The sequence below is a fragment of the Muntiacus reevesi genome, chromosome 3 (genome assembly GCF_963930625.1).
Source record: "Muntiacus reevesi chromosome 3, mMunRee1.1, whole genome shotgun sequence".
NCBI classification, from domain to species: Eukaryota; Metazoa; Chordata; class Mammalia; order Artiodactyla; family Cervidae; genus Muntiacus; species Muntiacus reevesi.
Genome location: NC_089251.1, coordinates 264634757 through 264657247, shown reverse-complemented (window position 1 = coordinate 264657247; position 22491 = coordinate 264634757). Strand labels below are relative to the sequence as shown.

The window sequence follows — 22491 nt, the reverse complement described above, 5'->3', positions numbered from 1 at the left end:
CAGGCCAGATATGAGAACCCCTAGACTGTCTTGCAGCAAGAGAGAGTTTTCTACAATGTAACATGGTCAATGAAATGACCTTTGCCATATTCTATTTATTAGAAGAGTCACAGGTCCTGCCACATACAATGGAAAGACAAAAGGACATAAGCACCAACAGTGGGATCATTAGAGGTTGTCCTAGAGTCTGTCTGGGCTTCCCTTGTGGCTAAGCTGGTAAAGAATCTACCTGCAGTGCAGGAGATCTGGGTTCCACTCCAGTATTCTGGCCTAGAGAATTCCATGGACTGTATAGTCCATGGAGTCACAAAGAGTAGGACATGACTGAATGACTTTCACTTTCACTTCACTTTTAGAGTCTGTCCACCATGTCACAATGGTTGTAGGTAAGCTCATATCTGTCACATCCTTCATATGTGTAGTCTGGCGGGTTATAGTTCATGGGATCGCAAAGATTTGGATACAACTTAGTGATCAAATAACAAAAAAAACAAAAACAATGTTACTGTAATTTTTCAGATGAGTTAACTGGAAGGAACTATACTTTATTGGCTGGAGTTGGGCCAAAGAGTCTCTAGACCTTCAGGAACCAAAGAGTCAGTATCATCAGGCTCCACAAGGCCGACTGAGAGCCAACAGGGTCAGTGGCCGAGGCCAAAGAGTTTCACCGATACTTGCAGACTAGAGGGTGCAGATGACCCACTGATATTTGACTGACCACCACAGAACACTTGCACTGAGAATCTACCTTCCTTGTTACCAGAGAACCGCCCAGCAGATGTGGTGTCTGATGGTGTCTCTGTTCAATCCATCCAAACTATTTTCTTCAAGAACCCGAGATACTAATAAGCCCCTGCAGCTGGCCGGGGGTGCTTGAAGACCTGCAAAATGTGGAAGGTTCAACCTGAATGTGCAACACAGAGGCTGTCTTCAGCACACCAAGTTCAGTGAACGGGAAACCTAAACCCTAGCAACTCAACCAGGGGTGAAACATCTGTTTTCCTTCAAGTATCCATTATGTGAAGGACTAGAGATGTAAGTGAATAAGGCAGTAACTAATGAAAATCTGGATTTCATTCATGTACTATGGATGTATTTGGGATTATAGTTAGCAAGTATTTATTGAATCCTTCCTGTTGATGGGAGATACAAAGATGAGTAATTTCTCTCTCTGCCTAATCCAGGAAGACAGGGTAGATATATTAGTGCTATAATAGAGGTACTGAAGAAATATCTAAGGAAGTATCCCATAGTGTATGGGAAAGAGAGGAATTCCTTTCTTTCCACTTAGGCACTGTAAAATGGGCAGCACTTGGCTATATGCCACTGAAAGGTGGGGCCTGCAGAGGGCAAAGCTTGAGCAAAAGCTTGGAAGACAAGCTGTGTGGAGAACAGGTGGAAATTATGGTTGAGACAGTACTCAACCATACATGAGAGTTAGGAGGGACTAAAGCCAGCCTTTGAACTGGGTTTAGGGATTTGGAATATTAATAGATTCTGAAGTCACTGGAACATCATAGATAGGAATAACAGATACAGAGGAATGCTTTAGAAAAAGAACTCTACAGAGGACAGGTTGGGGGTAGGAAGAGATCTAAGTGGAGGCAACACTAGTAAGGTCCAGACAGGAATTAATGAAATGTTGAGCCAAGTCTATGAACGCAACAGAAAAGGAAGTACAGAACTCCATAGGCTGACTCTGGAAGATGAAGAGTGGAAACCAACAAGAATAAAACCAAAGGCAGAAAGGGTGGACGGTGATGCCACTGCCATTAGCCAAACCCAGAAATCAGGAGTACAAAGGTGAGGCAAATCAACAAAAGTGGCCAATATGTTAAGTCTCAGAGGTTTGTGAGACATATTTGTGGAATGTGTACAAATCATGTGAGAGGCCACCACACCAATGAAACGGAGTCATTTTTGAAAATGATATTTGAAGCTGTAAGGGTGCGTTAAACTGGTCAGGAAGATGGCATAGCATTGAGAGAGGGCTGGAGCCTTGGAGAATGCGGTACATGTGAGAAAGACAAGGCATAAAGGAGCTTAATAGAGACAGAAGTAGCATCAGGAAATAGTGTGTTTCTGGAGACCAAAGGAGTTGATAGTTGATTTACAATGTTGTGTTAGTCTCAAGTGAACAGCAAGATGATTCAGTTACACATACACATGTATCTATTCTTCAGTATTCTTTCCCCAGAGGGAAGAATATTTTAAGGAGGAACTAATGTTGGTGAAACTAGACAAGCTGAAAACTAAGTAAGGACCACTGGGTGAGGTGAGAGGGTCACTGGCAACTTAGGGGGAGCAGCCTGGGAAGCAGCGGCAGAGGCAGAATCAACTGCCTAAGGAGAGAGGAGGCTAAGGTATACCACATCAGTTACTCTTAGAAGAAATTTGAGAAGGGAAGAGAGTGTGAAACCAAAGTGGCTTGAGGAAGGAGAGGGATATTTTAGGTTCATTCTTGTAGCCACGAGCTACGCTCTTCCTAGCAAGAACATAGCTGTACATGAAAGGAAGAAGGATGTGAGCCCTTTTTATTTCTTAACACAAAACTCCAGACCTAAATTACCATCTGGGAAGGAAGGAGGGAGACATCATCATCATTATCAGACTCAGATTTTGCTTCGGCAGTGTTGACCAAGTCTTGTACAACCATATAAACGCCATCCCTCCACTCTAAACAAAACAGCAAACCACCACCACTCCCTCCGCTTCTTCGCAATCTGGAAAAACCAAGCAGGTACAACGTGTTCGAGTCCTTCGCCTCTCCGAGCCGGCTTTAACCTGAGAGTGCTCAGCTCAGCTCTCTGGTGGGTCCGGCCCGATGAGCAGCTCCCGACGCGGAGTCCAGCGTAAACCCAACAGAGTCGCTCCAGTTTCGTGCATCTCATCCTCCCACGATGCTCAGGCTTCGCGGGCCATGGCCTCGGTGCAAACACCAATTACAGTCAGAAAACCCCTCGGCCCTGCCTGCAGCTCCTTCGGCCCAGTGTAGTCGGCCTCCATTACTCTTTTCCCGCGAGGCACCTCCCTCGAGAAAATGAAACCTGGTGCCATCAGCTGAAGCAAAAGGGTGGGACCTTTCTACTAGGCACACGGAAAAGGCAGAATCAACTCAGACAGCAAAGGGGTGTGCTACCCGGGTCGGGTCGCCAGGACGCCCCGCCCAGGCCCGCCCTCTAGGCATCAGGGACTACGTTTCCCAGAGGCCTCAGCGGCCCCGAGGGGCTGGCCAGTCCGCTCTCTGCTCACACTGCGCGGTGACTGGCTTCCTCGGAGGAGGGCGGGGCCTAATCCAGCCAATGGGTGAGGGGCTCGTTACGGCGGCGGAAGCAGTGGCGCTGGGTTGAGGGGTGGGGGACAGAGTGCTAGCGCCTCGGCGGTGGCGGCAGGTCCCGGAGCCCGAGGACGTCGGCTCCACAGGCGGAGAGCGCACGGAAGCAAGCTCGAAGTGGCGCGGCGGCCACTTGGCGCAGCACTCAGGTAATGGCGGGACAGGCGCCCGGGAGCGAAGGGGAGGGGAGGAGACGAGGGGGCGGGGCGGCCGAGCCGGGCTGCAGCGTCCGTCCCGCTGCGCGTCCCCGGGGAAGGGCAGCGGTGCCTCGTCTCCTGCGGCGTAGACCTGTGCTCTTTCGCGAGCTGAGCACGGCAGTTGGCCCGGCGGCAAAGGCCCGGTGTCCTGCGGCAAGGAAAGGAGAGGCGTCGGGAGGGCTGGGCTGATCCGGGCGTGGGGGCGTGGCGGGCGTGGGCCTTGGCGGGGAAGCTGAGAGGCCGGGGGAGCGCGGGCGGGCGGGCAGCCCAAGGAGTTTGGCTCCTGGAGCAGTTTAAAGTGACTCTCCACATCCGGGCCCTGCGCCCGCCGCTTTCAGACCCCGACCGAGGCGGGGCCTCCTAGCTCCCCGCCCCTTTCGCCGGCAGCGCCTGTCTTCCTCTGCTATTGGCTCAGCCTCGAGGGCTTTGGGCTGCCCCGGTGAGGCTCGCGCCTGATTGGCTGGCAGTCGGCGGGAGGGTGGGGCGGGATCAGAGCTAGCAGACCGCGGTGGATTGGTCCGGGCGCTGGAGTGACGCGCCCGGCGTGGGGCCAATGGACAGGCGGGGGAGGTAGGGGCAGGTTCGGGGGAAGAGGACTGGAGCGGAGCGGTGGCCGGGTGGCCCGGGTGAGCGGGGCCAGAGGAGCTGGACAGCGGCGGGTCCGAGGCGCGCTGTGGCGCGAGCCCTCCCGGCGACCTCGGAACCCAGCGCCGCCACCGAGATGGGTCCTCCGCGGCCCTCTTAGCCTGGCGAGGTGGAATCGGGAGGGAGGGGAGGGCGGCGGGCGGCGGCTGCAGGTAAAGAGGCATACTGGTCCTGAGCTCCTCAGAATGCCTAACCCCCTCCCCGGAGAAGTCTTAGAGACCCCATGTGTCTGGAGACCCGTGTCCTCCGACCTCAGCTGTGGGGTTCGGGGTGGAGGTAGGACTGCGGGCGTATGGAGGATTTCGGCAGAGCTTGGCTCCTGAGGGGAAAGTGAGGGTCGATTTTAGGGAAGGTGGCGAAGGTCTCCGTTCCCTCTGGCTCGGTGGCGGTCTGTGAAAGGGCGGGATGAAATCTGTCACTGAAGGCCTGTGCAGAAAAACATGAGAATTCCTTTTGGATCAGGTCTTGATGTAAGGCTTCTGATCGTTTCTTAGGACAGGGCATCTGCCTCCGATTCCTCCTTTGACACATTGATGACAGTTTTGTACACCTTGGTGTGAAGCTTGGCTTTCAAAGGCACAACCCGTTTGTCATGAAACTTTACAGAGAAATGTATGTATTGTGTTAATACATGTCATGTGGCTGTTGCACACGATGTAGTGTCGACTTTTTCGTGTGGCAATTCACAAGTATTTGGGAGGGAGTCATAGTATCCCTCAGTATTACATAAATGATTTTACCATTAATTGACCATATGTACATGGATAACTGAAACACTTTAGACCATTTCTGCACTGTATATTGAACGCAAGTATTATTTTCGATAAATGATGCTGCATTTGCTTTCCTAAAAGGAAGATATAGGTACTAAAAATGGTTTAATTTCTCATTATTGGTTCTAATCTCAGAATCCAGTAATAACCATGTGACTATGCACTGCAGGTGGAAATGAGTTCTCAACAGTTTCCTCGGTTAGGAACCCCTTCCACCGGGCTAAGCCAGGCTCCTTCACAGATAGCCACCAGTGGTTCTGCAGGATTGATAAACCCAGCTGCAACAGGTGAGATGTGTGATATTTCTCTGCATTGCTTTCTGCTTTTAAAATAGTGCAGGTTTTCTAACTTAAAAATTAGCAAATTCTTGGTGGGGTTTTAATAAATACTAGGTTATTGAATTTGAAGAAGGGATATATATTATAATTCTAATGTAAATAAGGCTTTTTTTCCGTCCTGTTTTAATCACTTAATTCACATGTGCCAGAGTATAAGTGAAACTTAAAGCATGCTTATAAGATACATTTTTTAAATGTATTAATGTGTTGTTATTTAACTAAGGCCCAGAAGTATAATAATAGTGCCATGAGGGTGGGCAGAGGCATGGGAACTTATAGGAACTTGCCTTTCAGGAACTTACTGTTTAGGAAAAGAGATTTTTCTAAAATGTGTATGCGCACATATATGCAGCTTGGTTTTTAACTGAATGCTGTAAATCAGTGAGTGGCCTCAGTTGGTAATGATTTAGCTGGCCAGGGTGTGTTTGGCAATATCTGGATACAGTTTTAGTTGTCACAGGTAGGGGGTGCTATTGGTATCTGATATTTATTTAGAGTCTAGGGATGATGCTGGATATCCTACATTATGCAGGACAGACCTCCCCACCCCCAACAAAGTATTCAATCTAATCAGCAGTGCTGAAGTTGAGTTACTCCTTCAAATAATCTGTATGTTATACATATCAAGTAAAAACTATTATTACTTCTGTATTGGCAAAGTGAAATAAAGTACTCCTTTTTCTATTCCTTTCTTTACTGCCTGATTTCTGTGTTCCTTATCATGGTATTCCTCCTACTTAACAGTAGCTGCTGACATTTTCTGAGTAAGCGATAAGTTCCCAGTTTTCTTGACCTTGGGACTTTACATAGTCTGGTTTTTGTGCTTTTTGTTTTTTGTGTTTTGTGGGGTTTTTTTTTGGCTACAGTCTTTCTTCTTCCTCTCCACACTTACTTATCTGGATAGTCTTTGTTCTTTCTTGAGGTTTCATCTCAGATGTCACTTTTCTTTGGGAAGTCTTTACTGACTCCATCATGCATAGCAGTTCAGGGTAGGACCTCCTCCTAGAAAGAAAGCCAGGACTTATCTGTCCATATTCCTTTGCATGTGCTATTCTTGCTACAGTGTAGACATCAACAAATTCTTACAGAGCGGCCTCAAGTTCTTTTCTCTTTAACAAATATTTTTGACAATGTTTCCTCTGGTATAAATTCACAGTGGAATTTTTTTTTTTTTTTTTTTTTTTTTTTGCTGAGCTGTGTGGCTTGCACGATCTTAGTTCCCAACCAGCAACTTAACCTGGGTCATGGCAGTGAATACACTAAGTCCTAACCACTGGACTGCCAGGGAATTCCCACACCAGAATAATTTAAAGGAGCATAGCTGAAGAGAATATTTTTGAACATCGATTTGTAAGAATTATACTGCTCATTAAGAAGGGTATCAGTTAGCAATAATTGCCCTCAGATTTTGTTGAGAGGGAAATCATTGACTTAGGCCAAAAATTTCTGTAATTTTACTTCCGAAACGTGTCTCTTTTTTCCTTCAATTGGTCTAAGAAAGAAAACAAAAGTTTTCCTTACGTGGTTAGATGTCTTTCTGTATTTCATGTTGCATCTATTGAAAGAAGTAATTTGGGATCCTAAGCATGTCAGGATTTTAAGTACATGTTCACAGTTCAAAAGTATAGATTACAATCAATTGTCTTAACTACTGCTAGAAGATTTTTTTTTCTTTCTGATGAAAGCAAACAACTCCAAATGCCTGGAAGGAAACAATAAATGGTTTCAGAAGAGCTTAATGGAAAATGATCAGTGTTTAACACTTAATGAAAGTGTTAAAAATCAAAGTCTTCCTGGACAAATAGGTTTGGGAGAAAGTTATGAAATTGTCCATTTTCTTTAAAATTTTACTTAGAGGAAAATCTGTTTGGGTAGTCAGGAAGGTTAAAAAATCAATTGAAAATGGAAAGACAAGTAAAGTGGTCTTTATTCACAATCATCATATATACAAAAAATACTAAAGAATGTTTTTAAAAGCTGTTAGAACTAATAAGTGAAATTAGTAAAGTTGCAAGATAAAAGTTCAGTGTACAGAAATCAGTTATATTTTTAAATACTAGTAATGAACAGCGAAATTTTTAAAATGTCATTTACAATGGCATTAAAAAAACCTAAAAAATACTTAGGAATAAGTTAACATAATATGTGTATGACCTGGGGTTAGAAAACTATGTAAAACATTGCTGAGAGGAATTAATGATCTAGGTAAATGAAAAGATCTGTCATGTTTATAGATTGGAAAACTCAGTATTTTCCTTTACCCAGAGGGACCTGTAGATTCATATAAATCCTAATCAAATTCACTTCAGGTACTTTTCTAAACACTGACAGCTGAATCTAAAATTTATGTAGAAACCAAAGGACCTAGAATGGCCAAAGCAATTTGGACAAAAAAGAGGAAAGTTGCCTTTTATCTGCTGCCTTATTTCAAGACTTGGTATAAAGCTGTACTAATGAAGACATTGTTAAATTGGCATAAATCACTGGATCATTGGAACTAACTAGAGGATCCAGAAATAAACCACAATGGTTTATTAACCACATAATGGTTAATTGATTTTTTATAAAACTACATAGAGAGTTCAATAGGGTATTGACGAAATAGTATTAGAACACTAGAATATTCATATGAGAAAAAAATGAACCTTGCCCTCTGTGTCCACCATGCATATAAATTAACTCAATGTGTAATTGTGAACTTAAATATAAAACTTAAAATTTGTAAAAGAAAACATAGAAGAAACTACTTGTTACTTTGGAGTAAGTAAAAATTGCTTAGGGCACAAAAAATGCTGATTATAAAGGAGACAACTAATGCATTATACTAAAATGACTGCTCTGCAAAAGACATCATTAAGTAAAATAAAAAGGCAAGCCAGCAAATGAGAGAGGACATTTGTGATAGATGTATCAACAGAGGACTTATATCCCGAATATGTTAAAAACTTAACACAAAAGCAAAAAGACAAACAGCCGGTTTGGTTTTTTTAATGGGCAAAATATTTGAATAGACCCTTAATCAAAGATGCTGTATAAAAGCCAGGTAAACACATTAAGAAAATTAAACTGTATTAATCCCAGGGCAGTGCAAATTAAAAACAATAGTAAGAAACTACTGTACACCCACCAGAATGACTAAAAAAGACTGACGATAGCAAGTTTTGACATGTTTGTGGAGCAAGTAGAATCCATACATTGGTGGGAATGCAAAATAATCTAGCCACTTTGGAAAACAGTTTGATACAGTGTCTTAAAAAATTAAACAAGAGCTTACCATACAACCCAGCAATCTCATTCGTAGGTATTTACCCAAGATAAATGAAATTGTGTGTCACACATACAATGACTTCCTCAATGGTTCATAGAAACCTTATTCATGATAGCCAAACACTGGAAAGAACCCAGATTTTATCAACTGGTGACTGGATGAGCAAAGTGTGGTTTAATCCATACAGTAGAATTATACTCAATAATAAAAAGAAGCAAACTAGCATTACATGTAATAAAATGGAGGAGCGTCAGAAGCATTTTATTGAGAGAAAGAAGCCAGACCGAAAGGATCACTTATTGTATTGTGAAATTCCAGAAGAGACCAAACAATAGTGATAGAATGCAGATCTGTGTTTTCTAAGGAGTAGGGATGGGAGGGGCGGGAACTGACTGCAAAGGGTCATGAATGAACTTGTTAGAGTAATAGGCAATGTTCTATGTCGTGATTGTGTTGTGATTACAATACTGAATATGTTTATGTACATTTAATTTTATAGAACAAAATAGTAAATTTTATATGTAAATTATACCTCAGTAAGGCCGATTGATTAAAAAAGATCTAGAGATATGAACATATATTTATTTCTCTTTGTGAAATATGACCTGTGTTCATATAAAAAGAGCTTCAACATTACTAGTCACCATGGAAATGTTAATTAAAACCACAATAAGATACCCAATACACACCCACTAGAAGGTCTGCATATCAAGAATTGGTGAGGATGAGGAGCAACTGGACCACTAATACGCTGTTGGTGGAAACATAAGATGAGTCAACCACTTTGGAAAGTAATTTGACAGTTTCGTATAAAGTTTACTGTTTGACCTAACCAACCTGCCAATTTGTTGGTGAATGCGTGCTAAATCGCTTCAGTTGTGTCTGACTCTTTGCGACCCTATGGACTGTAGTCTGCCAGGCTCCTCCGCCTGTAGGATTTCCCAGGCATGAATACTAGGGTGGGTTGCCATGCCTTTCTCCAGGGGATCTTCCGACCCAGGGATCAAACCCTTGTCTCTTACATCTCCTCCATTGGCAGCTGGGTTCTTTACCGCTAGTGCTACCAGATGTTGGTGAGAATGTTAAAAAAAAAAAAAAAAAATTTGAATTCTCTTAGAATAGCTGTTTTATTGTATGCAAATTATACCTCAATAAAGTGATTTTAAAAATCAAAATTTTTAAAAATTTGAATGAGCTAGGAGAAAAATCAATATATAACAAAATATAAGATATACTTTCGTCTTTTCTCTGAGCACATTTTTCCAAGAAAAAAATTTCTAATTTTTTCCTGAGCAGGTCATCGAACAAGGACTCAGAGTGCATGTGGTTTTTTATTTCATAGTCGTTGATAATAGCAGAAATTTGGAAATAACTTAAAAGCTCATCTGTGATATAATGGTTTAAAAAAGTATAGTACAACTATGCAGTGGAATTCCATTTAGCCCTTTTAAAATGATACAGTATATATCTATTAGTCAGTGATTTCTCTCTTCGGTATATATATGTATTTAATAGAAATGGTATGAATGTTCACCAAAAAATGTACATGAATATTCCAAGCACTCCTATTCATAAATAGTGAAAGTGAAACTGCCTGCTGACAGTAAGATGGATAATTTGTGATTTATTCAAGAATTGCTATACTGTACTGAGGATGAAAGGTCTGCAGCTGCATGGAGTAACATGGATGACGCCTCATGCCTGTAAGTGAGAGAGGCAGGACGCAGCCTGGTGCATTTGGCATAAGTGTGTTCATGTAGAGCTCAGAACTGAGATAGCAGTACCCTGCAGTGTTAGAAGTTAGCGTAATGAGTATCATTGGGAGGAGCAGTGCCTGGATTCAGGCTGAACGGAGGGTTTCGGGGGAACCAGTAGTATTCTGCGGATTGATCTAGGTGCTGGTAACTCAAGTGTATTCAGTTTGTGAAAGTTCACTAAGCTATAAAATTAATGTTTGTGCACTTGTTTTATGAAGGTTATAGTTAAATAAGGACTTCCTTGGCAGCCCAGTGCCTAAGATCTGTTTTCCACTACAGGGTTCACAGGTTCAGTCACTGCTTAGGGAACTAATATCCCACATGCCGTGCGGCACACCAAAAATAAATAAAAACCTACCTAAAATTAAAGAGCCGAGAAGTATCTGAGGTTTTACCAAAATAGTAACTTGGTGCTTTTGGGGGAGACTTTGGGAGCAGTTTTACTTTCTGTATAGTTTTCCAAATAATTTAAAAAAAATTTTTAAGTGTAATCTTTATATTCAGAAAAATAGCATTGTTTTAGGAAAATGATAGTGCAAATTAATATTTTCACAGTCTCTCCTCTTTCATTTACATTAGTTCCTTGATTTTTTTTTTAACTTTTAAATACGTTACAAGCTCTCATGGTCCAAAATTCCAAAAGGAAAAGAGTATACACTAAAAAGTATCTCTTCTCCCTGTCCCCCACTCATCTCTTTCTTTCCCTTCAGGCAACCAAGGTGATTTGGAGATACATTATCACTGTTCAAATAGAAATGTGTTTATGTTTGTGTGTATTTTTTCTCTGTGCTATACCTGGCTATTTGTATATATCTTTTTCATAATAGATATTATACATTTTTTCCATGAAAGTACCTAAAACATTTTCCTGCTTTGTTCTTATATTTGCATGCTAGTCTAGTGTGTGAGTATGCGATAATTTATATAACCAGACCACTGTTGATGGACTTGTAGGTTTTTTCAATTCCTTTCCTGGTATAAAAATGTTGAAACAAATAACTTATACCTAACTCATTTTATACATATGCTCTGTATCTATAAGATACATCCCTACAAGTGGAATTGTTGAATCTCAAAGAGTACATGCACTGTAGTAACAATAGAGCTTTACTTGTTCACTCTGTAGGGATATGGACTGAGAAATTTGTTTTGAAATATTGTATGTTCTTAGACTTAAGAACTAAAGTAATCTTTTTAATATTAAGTTTTTATAACTTTTTAAATAAATGTTTTAAATGAAACTGTCTTAGGTCTCGTATCACAGTTTCAGCTACGTGAGCTCACTGTTTTTCGTTCGTGTCTTCGCTAGTCAATGATGAGTCTAGTCGAGATGCTGAAGTCGCTGCCCGGGAGCATGTGGGTTCCAGCAGCTCCCTGCAGCCCCGTGAAGAGAAGCAGGAGCCTGTTGTGGTAAGGCCCTACCCACAGGTGCAGATGTTGTCTACGCACCATGCTGTCGCCTCGGGCACACCCGTCACAGTGGCAGCCCCACCAGCACATCTGACGCCAGCAGTGCCACTGTCATTTTCGGAAGGACTGATGAAGGTAATGGAGAGGCTTAAAGTGTCACACTGAACCGCAGCTAAAGACTGGCTAGTATTTCTGACAGTGCTCGCAAAGTCAGGCTAGATCCTGGGATCGTAGCTTTCTCTTGTTGACCCATCAGTCCAGCTCCTGTCTGTAACAGAGTTTCGCTCTTCTGCAGTACCTAGTCCTGTGCCGCTGGGCAGTTGGCATCACAGGATCTTTTCCAGTATCCATATTGACATAGATTTCATTCAAAAGTTGTGGGTGTACTAGTGTACCTTTTATCTTGGAGTGGCATTCTTCTCCAAGATTTTATTTGCTAATTTTTGGATACCTGAGAACATCGCCTTGTGTGTATTACCTTGTGGATATGTTTTAGTTACTGGGAGTTTTGTTTACTTCCACCCAGACTTGGGGAGGCAGCACAGTATAGAAGAAAGTATGTGGGCTGTGAGCCATACAGATCTGGGCTTTATTCCTGTTTCTTGTTTTTACTGTCTGTGTGGCTTTGAGCAAGGAACTTAGCCTTGCTTTGTATGTTTGCACATCTGTAAAATGGAAATGGTAGTACTTCCATGGAAAGACTGTGATGCTAAGAGAGAAAATATACAAGGCCTCTGGCATCTTTCCTGGCATTCTCCAGGTTTGATTTGTGTACGTATATAGAATGAAATGCATCACTAGTAAAAAGCTATTGATATGTTTCCTGTGGTTTTCTGTTTGCAGCCGCCCCCGAAGCCCACCATGCCTAGCCGTCCCATTGCTCCTGCTCCACCTTCTACCTTGTCACTCCCCCCCAAGGTTCCAGGGCAGGTTACCGTTACCATGGAGAGTAGCATCCCTCAAGCTTCAGCCATTCCTGTGGCAACAATCAGTGGACAACAGGTTTTTTTCCTCTTAATTTGCTGATTTTCAAACTGAGATGCCAAACTGTTGATCACTATTTATTGAATGCCAGCAGTATGTTGGGCACTGGACTAAATTAAAAAATTAACTAGTCACAGTATCTGCAAGGGGTCAAGAATAGAGTTGACAGAGAGGGATGGCATAGGGAGTAAGACCAACATACATAGTGGGCTTGTCATTTAGCCCATATATATTGAGGATCTGCTGTGTGCGAGGCTCCACCCACAGTGTGAGAAACAAACCTAGATAAGACAGCCCGTGACTTTGAGCTCAGAATCCAGTTGTGCTTGGTTTATAGGTACAGAATTCTAGTGGGTTAAGAGCAGCCTCACAGTAGGAGTGCCTCTCTAGGTTATTCTCTGGACAGAGTAATGTGTATCTTTTGGGCAACTGGCAGGTTCCCTCAGCAGCCTACCAGTCGTGAACATTTATTTTAAAGTCTCGTATTTAGCTTCATTTTTTAAATTGTAATCCTCCTCCATAATATGTGTTTTATTTCTTTAAATATTTTAAATTACTTACCAGTGAAAACTGAATCTCAGAACTTCTCCTTAAAGTTTACAAGAAAAAAATTGGTGTTCCAAAAAGATGCACTGTTTTTTCATTTTGTCATACTGCTGAATACTCCCAGAAGTGTTGAAACGTCCACCTGAGAAGCACTGGCGTCAGGGTTGGGCGAGTGTGAGGAAGGGACACTGCGGGGTGAGCTGAAGAACTCGCAGGGGGATGCCCATTGGATATTGACTAAATTTACTTGGAAATCCTGGCCGGCATAAAGAATGTGTGAATGTAGTGGCATGCAAAGGAAATAGAGTAAGAAGAAGTAAGCTGTTGGCCAAGATAAGAGAAAACAAGGGTGAGAGACTACTGCTGAAAATGTGGGTGTCTGCAGGGCCTCAGTCACATGTGTCATCAGTGACAGGGATGTAGCAGTAGCTCGACCCAAGGCAGCTGATGGGTCCTCCCTGTCACCACATGCCTGCTGGCGCAGGTCATCGTGCGGTATGCTGTATAAGGAAAGCTGAATGTCCTGCCCCTTGGGGTGCTCACTATCTATAAGGAACAACCCAGCCCACATTGAGAGGCAACTGGCTTCCTAGAAGCAGTGCCTAAGCACTTATGGCTAAAACCAGACACTTGGAAATAACATTCCATCCTATTTTTTGAAGGGACATCCCAGTAACCTGCATCACATCATGACCACAAACGTACAGATGTCTATCATCCGCAGCAATGCTCCTGGGCCCCCTCTTCACATTGGAGCTTCTCATTTACCTCGAGGTAAGGCTGCATGTTTTGTTCAAACTCTTGAAATGCAATGACAGGTATACATTTGGTAAAAGATACAGTAACACAAAGCATATCCAGAATGAGCTTTTTGAAGCTGCAGGACAGGAAAAATAAACTTAGATAAATGCACATTTTTAGCATGGCCTAATAGTTGCATTGGAGAAGGAAATGGCAACCCACTCCAGTATTCTTGCCTGGAAAATCCCATGGACAGAGCCTGGTAGGCTACAGTCCATGGGGTCGCAAAGAGTCGGATACGACTGAGCGACTTCACTTCACTAATAGTTGCTTATTATAGTTGTAATAAGAAGTATGTGTCTGTGTGTAAACTTAAAGCAATTCAAATTTTTAGTATGATCTAAAAATTGTCCTTTAGTAATGAGGAGCTCCTAAAAACTATGGTAATCTAAACATGGTCTTCATTTTGTGTGTGTGTGTGTGTGTGTGTGTGTGTGTGTAATAAAGTTTTATTAAAGTATAAAGGAAATAGAGAAAGCTTCTGACATAGGCATCAGAAGGGGGCAAAAGAGTACCCCTTTGCTAGTGTTAGCAATGGAGTTATATACTCTCCAATGAATCTAAAGAATGTCTGGAGGTTGCAAAGACCTCACCAGACCCACTCCCATAATTTACATTTTAAGATAACAGAGTTGGCCAGAAGGTTTAATCCAAAGATTGTCCTCAGGCAGGATACATCCTTGTAAAGACCAGACCCACTCCCATAATTTACATTTTAAGATAACAGAATTAGCCAGAGGGTTTAATCCAGAGACTGTCCTCAGGCAGGATACATTATTGTTATATAATCCTAAGGAATGTAGAGGAAAAAAAGTAAAAAAGTTTGTCCTTTCTTCCTCCTTGAATATCCCAGACCTCTCTCTCCTTGGGGACCCCTAGACTTCTTATCAACCTGCCTAGGAAATGACTCTCTCATTCCCCCCTTTTCTTTTAGGAGAATTATGTTGCCTAGGGAAAAGGGGCGTCGTTCTCATTCTATAACTGCTTCCGAGCTGACAAGGGGCGTTGTCCCTAAATTGGTGAGGCAGCATATTCTCCTAATCCTCATAGTGAGGATGTCTGATCCAGGGGCTCCAAGTAATAGTTGGAGGAGGCTCATAGGAGCTCGGACAACTATTGGTAAATTAAAAGCTTTTAGACAGTTAGAAAACCCCATTATACAGTTACAGATGTAAGGCAAAATAGTCATTAAACCAAGTTAAAATCAAAATGAAAAGTCACATTATGTCCATAGTTACATCAGTCCATCTTAAGGTTGTTAGATGTCATCACTTTAAGAAGAGGCATCACATGCAATTGTTGAAGGTATTTGCAGACTTGGAGAAAGTCCTTTCCTTGAAGTGGAGATGTCCACCATAGGACACCTTTCACTGATGAAGAGGGGAGTGCTCCGCAGACCCAGCAGTTAGACCGATTGTGGAATGCAGCATAGGAGTGAGCCCAGGACAGGAAGGCATTGTCTTGAGGATCAAACGGCAGACTCAGGATTTCTGGAGTCAGCAGAAGTAGGCTCACATAGATTGTCAGGCCCATCTTGCCCTGAAGGATCCCGGATGAGCCCCCAAGATGAAAGGTTGTTGCTGAACGATGAGACGCGGGATTCTTGGCCTCCAGAGGAGATGAATTCAATCCGGGGCCAGAGACGAGGCTGGATCACTCAGAGCTTTTGTGTAATAAAGTTTTATTAAAGTATAAAGGAGATAGAGAAAGCTTCTGACATAGGCATCAGAAGGGGGCAAAAGAGTACCTAAACATGGTCTTCATTTTTAATAGATAACTCACAAATGTTAATACTGGCATTTTTGAAGTTTAGTGGAAATGGTTGCTCAAATCTCTTTGTTCATATGGCAATAAACTGAATTTGTTCTTAAAATTACATTCTAATAGTTTGTACAATATTAAGTTTAGTGAGAGTTTTCAACTACTTGCTCAGAAATTGTCACCTTCTGTGAGAGAGGATAAAATTATTTTGGCAAAACCTGGTAGTGGATGATCTCTCTTAACATACCTTAGTGGTTCTCAGAATGAGGTTCAGATACTGCAGGGGAGTCTGGTGAGGTCGAAACTAATACCTGTGCCCTTTTCTCGGTGCTGATATGGGCACTGATGGTGCAAAGGCAGTGGTGGTGCAGGTGAGTGCAACTGTCTGGTGGTTTAACTGCTGAAGCCTCGGCCTGAATCAAGGTAACAGCACTATGTTGTGCCTCATTGATGTATACTTGTAGTTACAAACAAAAAGCCAGTTTCATTAAAGAACATCCTTGAAGAAGCAATACAGATTATTAATCTCAATCTCAGCCCTTGAGTGCATGTTTTCTTAATTTCTTAATTTCTATGTGTTGAAATGGGAAATACACATAAAACACTCAAGCTAAATACTGACATACTGAGCTTATAGGGAATATAATTGCAGCTGTTTAAATTGTGAGCCCAGAAGTCACACTAATGAAAACATGCTCTTTTTCCAGGTGCAGCTGCTGCTGCAGTGATGTCCAGTTCTAAAGTGACCACGGTCCTGAGACCCACCTCGCAGCTGCCGAACGCCGCTGCAGCTCAGCCGGCAGTGCAACATATCATCCACCAGCCCATCCAGGCACGCCGGGGCCGCGGGCGGGCAGCCAGCAAGTGCTAGGGGCCTGCTCCGAGCTATTCGCTCTGCGGGGCACTTCCCGAGTTCTTAAACCTTGAGGGACTTCCGGTCTAGTCGCCAGGATGTAGAGAAGTGTCATGTGGTCTGCTGTGAGAATTTAGGAGAGCGGTGGGGAGGCCAGGCCTTTTGCTGGGGTGGGTGTGGCGGTGGGGATTCAGAGACGTGAAGAGGGAGTGAAGCAAGCAGCGTTCCGAACAAGGCAAGAAAGCTGGCGCTTGGTGTGCACAGTGTGGAGTAAACGCTGGTGAGAACTAAGTAGTTCTAGTTTGGAAAGGGGTATGTGAACCTGTAAGGTTTAAGCACCTTTTTATGCACGTAGGTATGTGTTTTGAAGAAGACAGTCCATGCTTTTCCACTTTTTTCAAGGAAATCTGTGGCCTCAGTACTACTGAAGTATAACATGTTACTGTGTGGTACCATGTCTCTAAATTTGAGACTCTAAGACAGAGTGTGAACTTGGTTTTTTACACGGTAGAGAGCTACTGCATTTTTTAAATACAGTGGTATATGATCAAAGAAATATCTCTGAAAATCTAACCTGGCTGAACTATATACAGAACATGGAAGTTCAGTGCCTTTAGGGGCAAGGCTGGTAGCATGTGTGAAACAGCTTTAAGATAATACGGGAAACTGCTGATTAGAAGGCTGGGTAAGCTATACCTAGCCTAGAGCTTTCACATTAAAACAAAAAGATCTTGCTGGCTAATAAAACACATTTCGAGACTAGATTAGGGCCTCAGAAGATAACGTTAGAAAGGATTGGAGAAAAGAGAACCAAGGTCAGGAGCTCGCTCGTGAGGAAGACAGTACAGCAGACCTAGTGTGAGACGGCAGACTGTAGGAGCAGTGCGGTGGGCACAGGTCTGCAGGTGAGGACAGAGCAAGAATGGCAGTGTGCGCACAGTTACCTGCATGTGTCAGGATCGGGAAAGACGGACTGCTCTAGAGCCGAGATGATTGAGGAACTGACAGCAGACAAGCCAGGGCAGCCCGGTGTGCAATTAGTTTGCAGGTGAAGATCTGACACACGGACGTAGGAGTAAGGGAAGTATATCCACACGAAAGCGTCTGGGACCCTGCATCTTCCTCGGGTAAAGAATGCTGTTTCCAGGTATTCGCTTTTTTAGCATGAGAGCCAGCAGTTCCATCCAGTTCTGTGAAGGATTGTATAGTCACGAAAAGTGTCTGCTCTCAGACCAGCAACAGATCTGTGGTAACTAGAGCTGAAGGGTTAGCTTCCAGTTTGTGCTAATAGTAGGACAGAATTTTGAATCTAGTCATATTTGAAAAGGAGGGACTTGTGTACTGTCCAGTCAGAATTGGGTTTTTTGGACAATTCTGACTCTTCGCCTTCTAACAACCTGTCTAAAAAGAGTTCCTTAATGAGAATGGTTAGAGTTTACTTTCATTTGGATATAAACATACTTATTTAGAGGCCCAGGTTTCACATTATACTTGTAGTACCTGGCATACTTGATTTCGCCTTTTAAGTGAAGTATTTTTTTCTCTTCTCTTGGTAGTCTCGCCCGCCTGTGACCACCTCTAATACCATCCCTCCGGCGGTGGTGGCAACCGTGTCAGCCACCAGAGCGCAGTCTCCGGTCATTACTACGACAGCAGCCCATGCCACTGACTCCACACTTAGGTATATGTGGGGATCTGGAGATCAGCCATCTTGTCATCTTCCCTTCTTACCTCCTCTTTTCCTTCTTTCATTCCTTCATTGGACTCAATATTTATTGAGTGCTTTTTTTTTAATGAACCATGTAGTGTTCTACATACTGAAGTTAAAGCCATGAACAAATAAAAAGAGATTCCTGCCCTCATAGAGTTTCTCTTTCTGAAACTATGACTGGAGACATGCAATTGAAAGATACGTGTTTTTTTAGGTGGCAGAGAGTGCTCTAGGGAAAAATTAGGTAAGGCAAATGGGACTTGGAGTGACAGGTAGGCAGTGCAGGGGGCTTACTATTTCATATAAGGTAATCAGGGAGGGCTTTGTTGATAAGGATACATTTGAACAGAAAATGGAAAGATAGGGTAAATGAGCCCTCTGGATGTCTGGGATAAGAGTGTTCTAGGCAGTGGGAACAGTAAAAGCAAATGCCCTTTTAAGACAGGAGTGTGTTTAAAGGGAAGCCTTAGCAGAGGTTGGAGGAAAGCATCACTAATCTGAACTAGCTGGATCAGCCTGGCTGCTGGAGAGAGCAGGCTGTGAGGAGGCCAAGTTAGAAACATTATTTATAAGGGGATGGCAGGGATCCAGAGAGAGAAGCGTTGGAGGTGAGAAGACACAGTAAGATTCTGGAAGGAATTTTGCAGGTAGTCAAGAGGGTTTCTGAGGAATTAACGTATGGGGTTTTGGGAGAATGAGAACAGTCAGGATTATGCCAGCACTGGTTGGCTTTGCAGCTGGGAGAGTGGAATTGCCTTAACTTGAGATGAGGAACAATGTGAGGAGTAGGTTTGGGGCAGGAATTCCAGATTTTGATTTGGGGCATTTTAAGGTTGTGCTGATGACTTCTGAGCCCCCCAAGTGGAGATGTTGAGAAAGGTTAATATATGAATTTGGGGTCCAGGGAAGAGTTCTGGATGATAAAATTTAGGAAGAAAGCATGGATGAAGAAGAAGTTTTTGAGAGAGAAAATGGCTCCCAGTTGAGAGGTCTGTTGAGGGAGGCAGTGTTATAGAGGGAAAACCAAAATTCATTAGGGCAGGAAGATAGTGGATATATTCACAGAAGAGGTTGAGGATGTAGGGGATTTCGCTAAAGACTGATTGTGAGTCCAGAGGGTATAGCGGAAAGATTGAATGTTTGAAAAATGAAGAGAATACAGTTGATTTACAAGCCATACAGGGAAAGAGTCTGGTCAGTGAGGGATGGTTACCAGTGCTTTTTGTTAATGACTCAGTAGGAATAAGATACGATGTTATTTGTCCTCACAGCCTTCACCATTAGTTTGCTTGGAGGGCCATGGGGGAAGGCAGTGGGGTGAATCTTCTTGGAGCGTGCAGAATTCTAGTGGTCTTTCTTGATTCTTGCCATTGCTTTTGTGGGTACCAGGGAAGGGGCTTTTGGCAGTGTAAACAAAAAGTGATTCGCTGAACAAAAGAAGGGGTAGTGGACGCGTAGAGCAGAGCTGTCAAGAACTAGAGACCATCTGTAAGCCTTGTCTATCGGTTGCAAACAGTCCAAGATGCCTTCTTGGTTTCTTCCTTGTTTGACCAAGTAAATGAAAAGCAGGCAAGGGAAAGAAAGCAGATTTTAGAGAGAAGGTTGAGTTTTGGGATACTGAGTTTATCTGTGAAATAATCAACTGGCTGTGGCAACAGGTTATTGAAGAGATGTCTTTGCCTGAGATACAGGATTTTGACATCATTAACACAGGCTATAGTTGAAGCTTTAGGTAACTGAGTCTATCCAGGGGGAATAAATATAAATATAATGAGAAGAGGGCCTGGAATAAAACTCTGAAGAAGTAACACTTAAATGCAGAAAAGTGCCTAGGACTTAACTTTAACCATTAGTTCTGTCATTTACTAGTGACTTGTGTGTTAGTCACTTAGTCTTGTCTGACTCTTTGTGACCCCATGGACCGTAGCCCACCAGGCTCCTCTGTCCATGGGATTCTCCAGGCAAGAAACTGGAGTGGATTACCATTTCCTTCTCCATGTGTAACCTTAGGCAAGTTTTAAAATTAATCTAATCCTTAGTCCCCTCTTCAATAAAATGAAGACACTTTACTTTTTGGTAATAGACTATATTGTTTGAGGTACAAAGAGATATAATTGCCCACCATAAAACAGACTATGTGTTATTCATGTTAACTTTATAGTACCTTTTAAAAATTAATACATTCAGATGGTGTGATGAAATTCACAGGGTATAAATGTGTATACAATAAAAACTAGGGTTAGATTTTTTTCTTTAAACTATGTTGAATTATCTGTCTTTTTCACTGTATTGTGTTTTTACTTAAAAAATGGATGTTGAACTTTGTCAAATGTATCTTCAGCATATAACACTATCTCTTCACTCATAAAACAAATATTTGTTGTGTACCCCCTCTGTATTCTAGGTATTAGAAATGCACTAGGGAGTTAAACAGACATAAACTGTAATAATCAGATGATTTTTTTCTGTTTAAATGATCCATAACTATGATAAATTTCTAATGTCTCAGTTCAGTTCAGTCCCTCAGTCGTGTCCGACTCTGTGCGACCCCATGAACTGCAGCACTCCAGGCCTCCCTGTCCATCACCAGCTCCCGGAGTTTATCAAACTCATGTCCATCGAGTCGGTGATGCCATCCAACCATCTCATTCTCTGTCGTCCCCTTCTCCTCCTGCCCCCAATCTCTCCCAGCATCAGGGTCTTTTCCAATGAGTCAACTCTTTGCATGAGGTGGCCAAAGTATTGGAGTTTCAGCCTCAGCATCAGTCCGTCCAGTGAACACCCAAGACTGATCTCCTTTAGGATAGATTGGTTGGATCTCCTTGCAGGTCAAGGGACTCTCAAGAGTCTTCTCCAACACCACAGTTCAAAAGCATCAATTCTTCTGGGCTCAGCTTTCTTTATAGTCCAACTCTCACATCGATACATGACTACTGGAAAAACCATAGCCTTGACCAGATGGACCTTTGTTGGCAAAGTAATGTCTCTGCTTTTTAATATGCTATCTAGGTTGGTCATACTTTCCTTCCAAGGAGTAAGCATCTTTTAATTTCATGGCTGCAATCACCATCTGCAGTGATTTTGGAGCCCCCCAAAATAAAGTCTGACACTGTTTCCACTGTTTCCCCATCTATTTCCCATGAAGTGATGGGACCAGATGCCATAATCTTAGTTTTCTGAATGTTGAGCTTTAAGCCAACTTTTTCTCTCTCCTCTTTCACTTTCATCAAGAGACTTTTTAGTTCATCTTCACTTTCTGCCATAAGGGTGGTGTCATCTGCATATCTGAGGTTATTGACATTTCTCCTGGCAATCTTGATTCCAGCTTGTCTTCTTCCAGCCCAGTGTTTCTCATATGTACTCTGTATATAAGTTAAATAAGCAGGGTGACAATATACAGCCTTGACATACTCCTTTACCTATTTGGAACCAGTCTGTTGTTCCATGTCCAGTTCTAAGTGTTGCTTCCTGATCTGCATACAGATTTCTCAGGAGGCAGGTCAGGTGGCCTGGTATTCCCATCTTTTTCAGAATTTTTCACTGTTTATTGTGATCCACACAGTCAGAGGCTTTGGCATAGCCAATAAAGCAGAAATAGATGTTTTTCTGAAACTCTCTTGCTTTTTCAATTATCCAGCAGATGTTGGCAGTTTGATCTCTGGTTCCTCTGCCTTTTGTAAAACCAATTCTAATGTCTAATTCCCTTTAAATTCTAGAGATGGGTGGTGGACTTCCCTGGTGGTCCAGTGTTAAAAATTCATCTTGCCACGCAGGGGATGCACGTTTGAGCCCTGGGCAGGGAACTAGGATCCCACATCCCTCAGAGCAGCTAAACCTGTACGCCACAACTATTGAGCCTGTGTGCCATAACTAGGCAATGAAAGATTCACATGACACAATGAAGGTCCCAGGTGCCGTAGCTAAGACCCGGTGCAGCCAAATAAATATTTAAATTCTAGAGACAGAAAGCTTAAACAGACCGATTTCCATAGAAAAAAATAGAAAATTTCAAAGCACTACCTCGCAGAAAATCACCTGGCCCAGATGATTTCATTGAATTCTACTGCACTCTAAAAGATCCAATAAACCAAAAATAATTAAATTAGTTCAAGA

General features: G+C 42.7%; 1 protein-coding gene across 4 annotated transcripts in view; it reads left to right on the top strand.

Moving 5' to 3' along the window:
- The first annotated feature begins 3330 nt into the window (after positions 1 to 3330).
- SAP130 (Sin3A associated protein 130) overlaps positions 3331 to 22491 on the top strand; it is a 75477-nt gene continuing 56316 nt past the window's right edge. For 3 of the 4 annotated variants that reach the window (XM_065931988.1, XM_065931989.1, XM_065931986.1), the window contains exons 1-7: positions 3331 to 3483; positions 5119 to 5236; positions 11622 to 11857; positions 12566 to 12724; positions 13915 to 14026; positions 16522 to 16646; positions 18224 to 18348. In XM_065931988.1, the coding sequence (XP_065788060.1) occupies positions 5125 to 5236; positions 11622 to 11857; positions 12566 to 12724; positions 13915 to 14026; positions 16522 to 16646; positions 18224 to 18348 (869 nt within the window). In that variant the 5' untranslated portion in view covers positions 3331 to 3483; positions 5119 to 5124. Of the gene's footprint in view, positions 3484 to 4122; positions 4158 to 4670; positions 4789 to 5118; positions 5237 to 11621; positions 11858 to 12565; positions 12725 to 13914; positions 14027 to 16521; positions 16647 to 18223; positions 18349 to 22491 lie in introns of those variants that run through there. The other variant, XM_065931987.1, reaches the window with a different exon arrangement.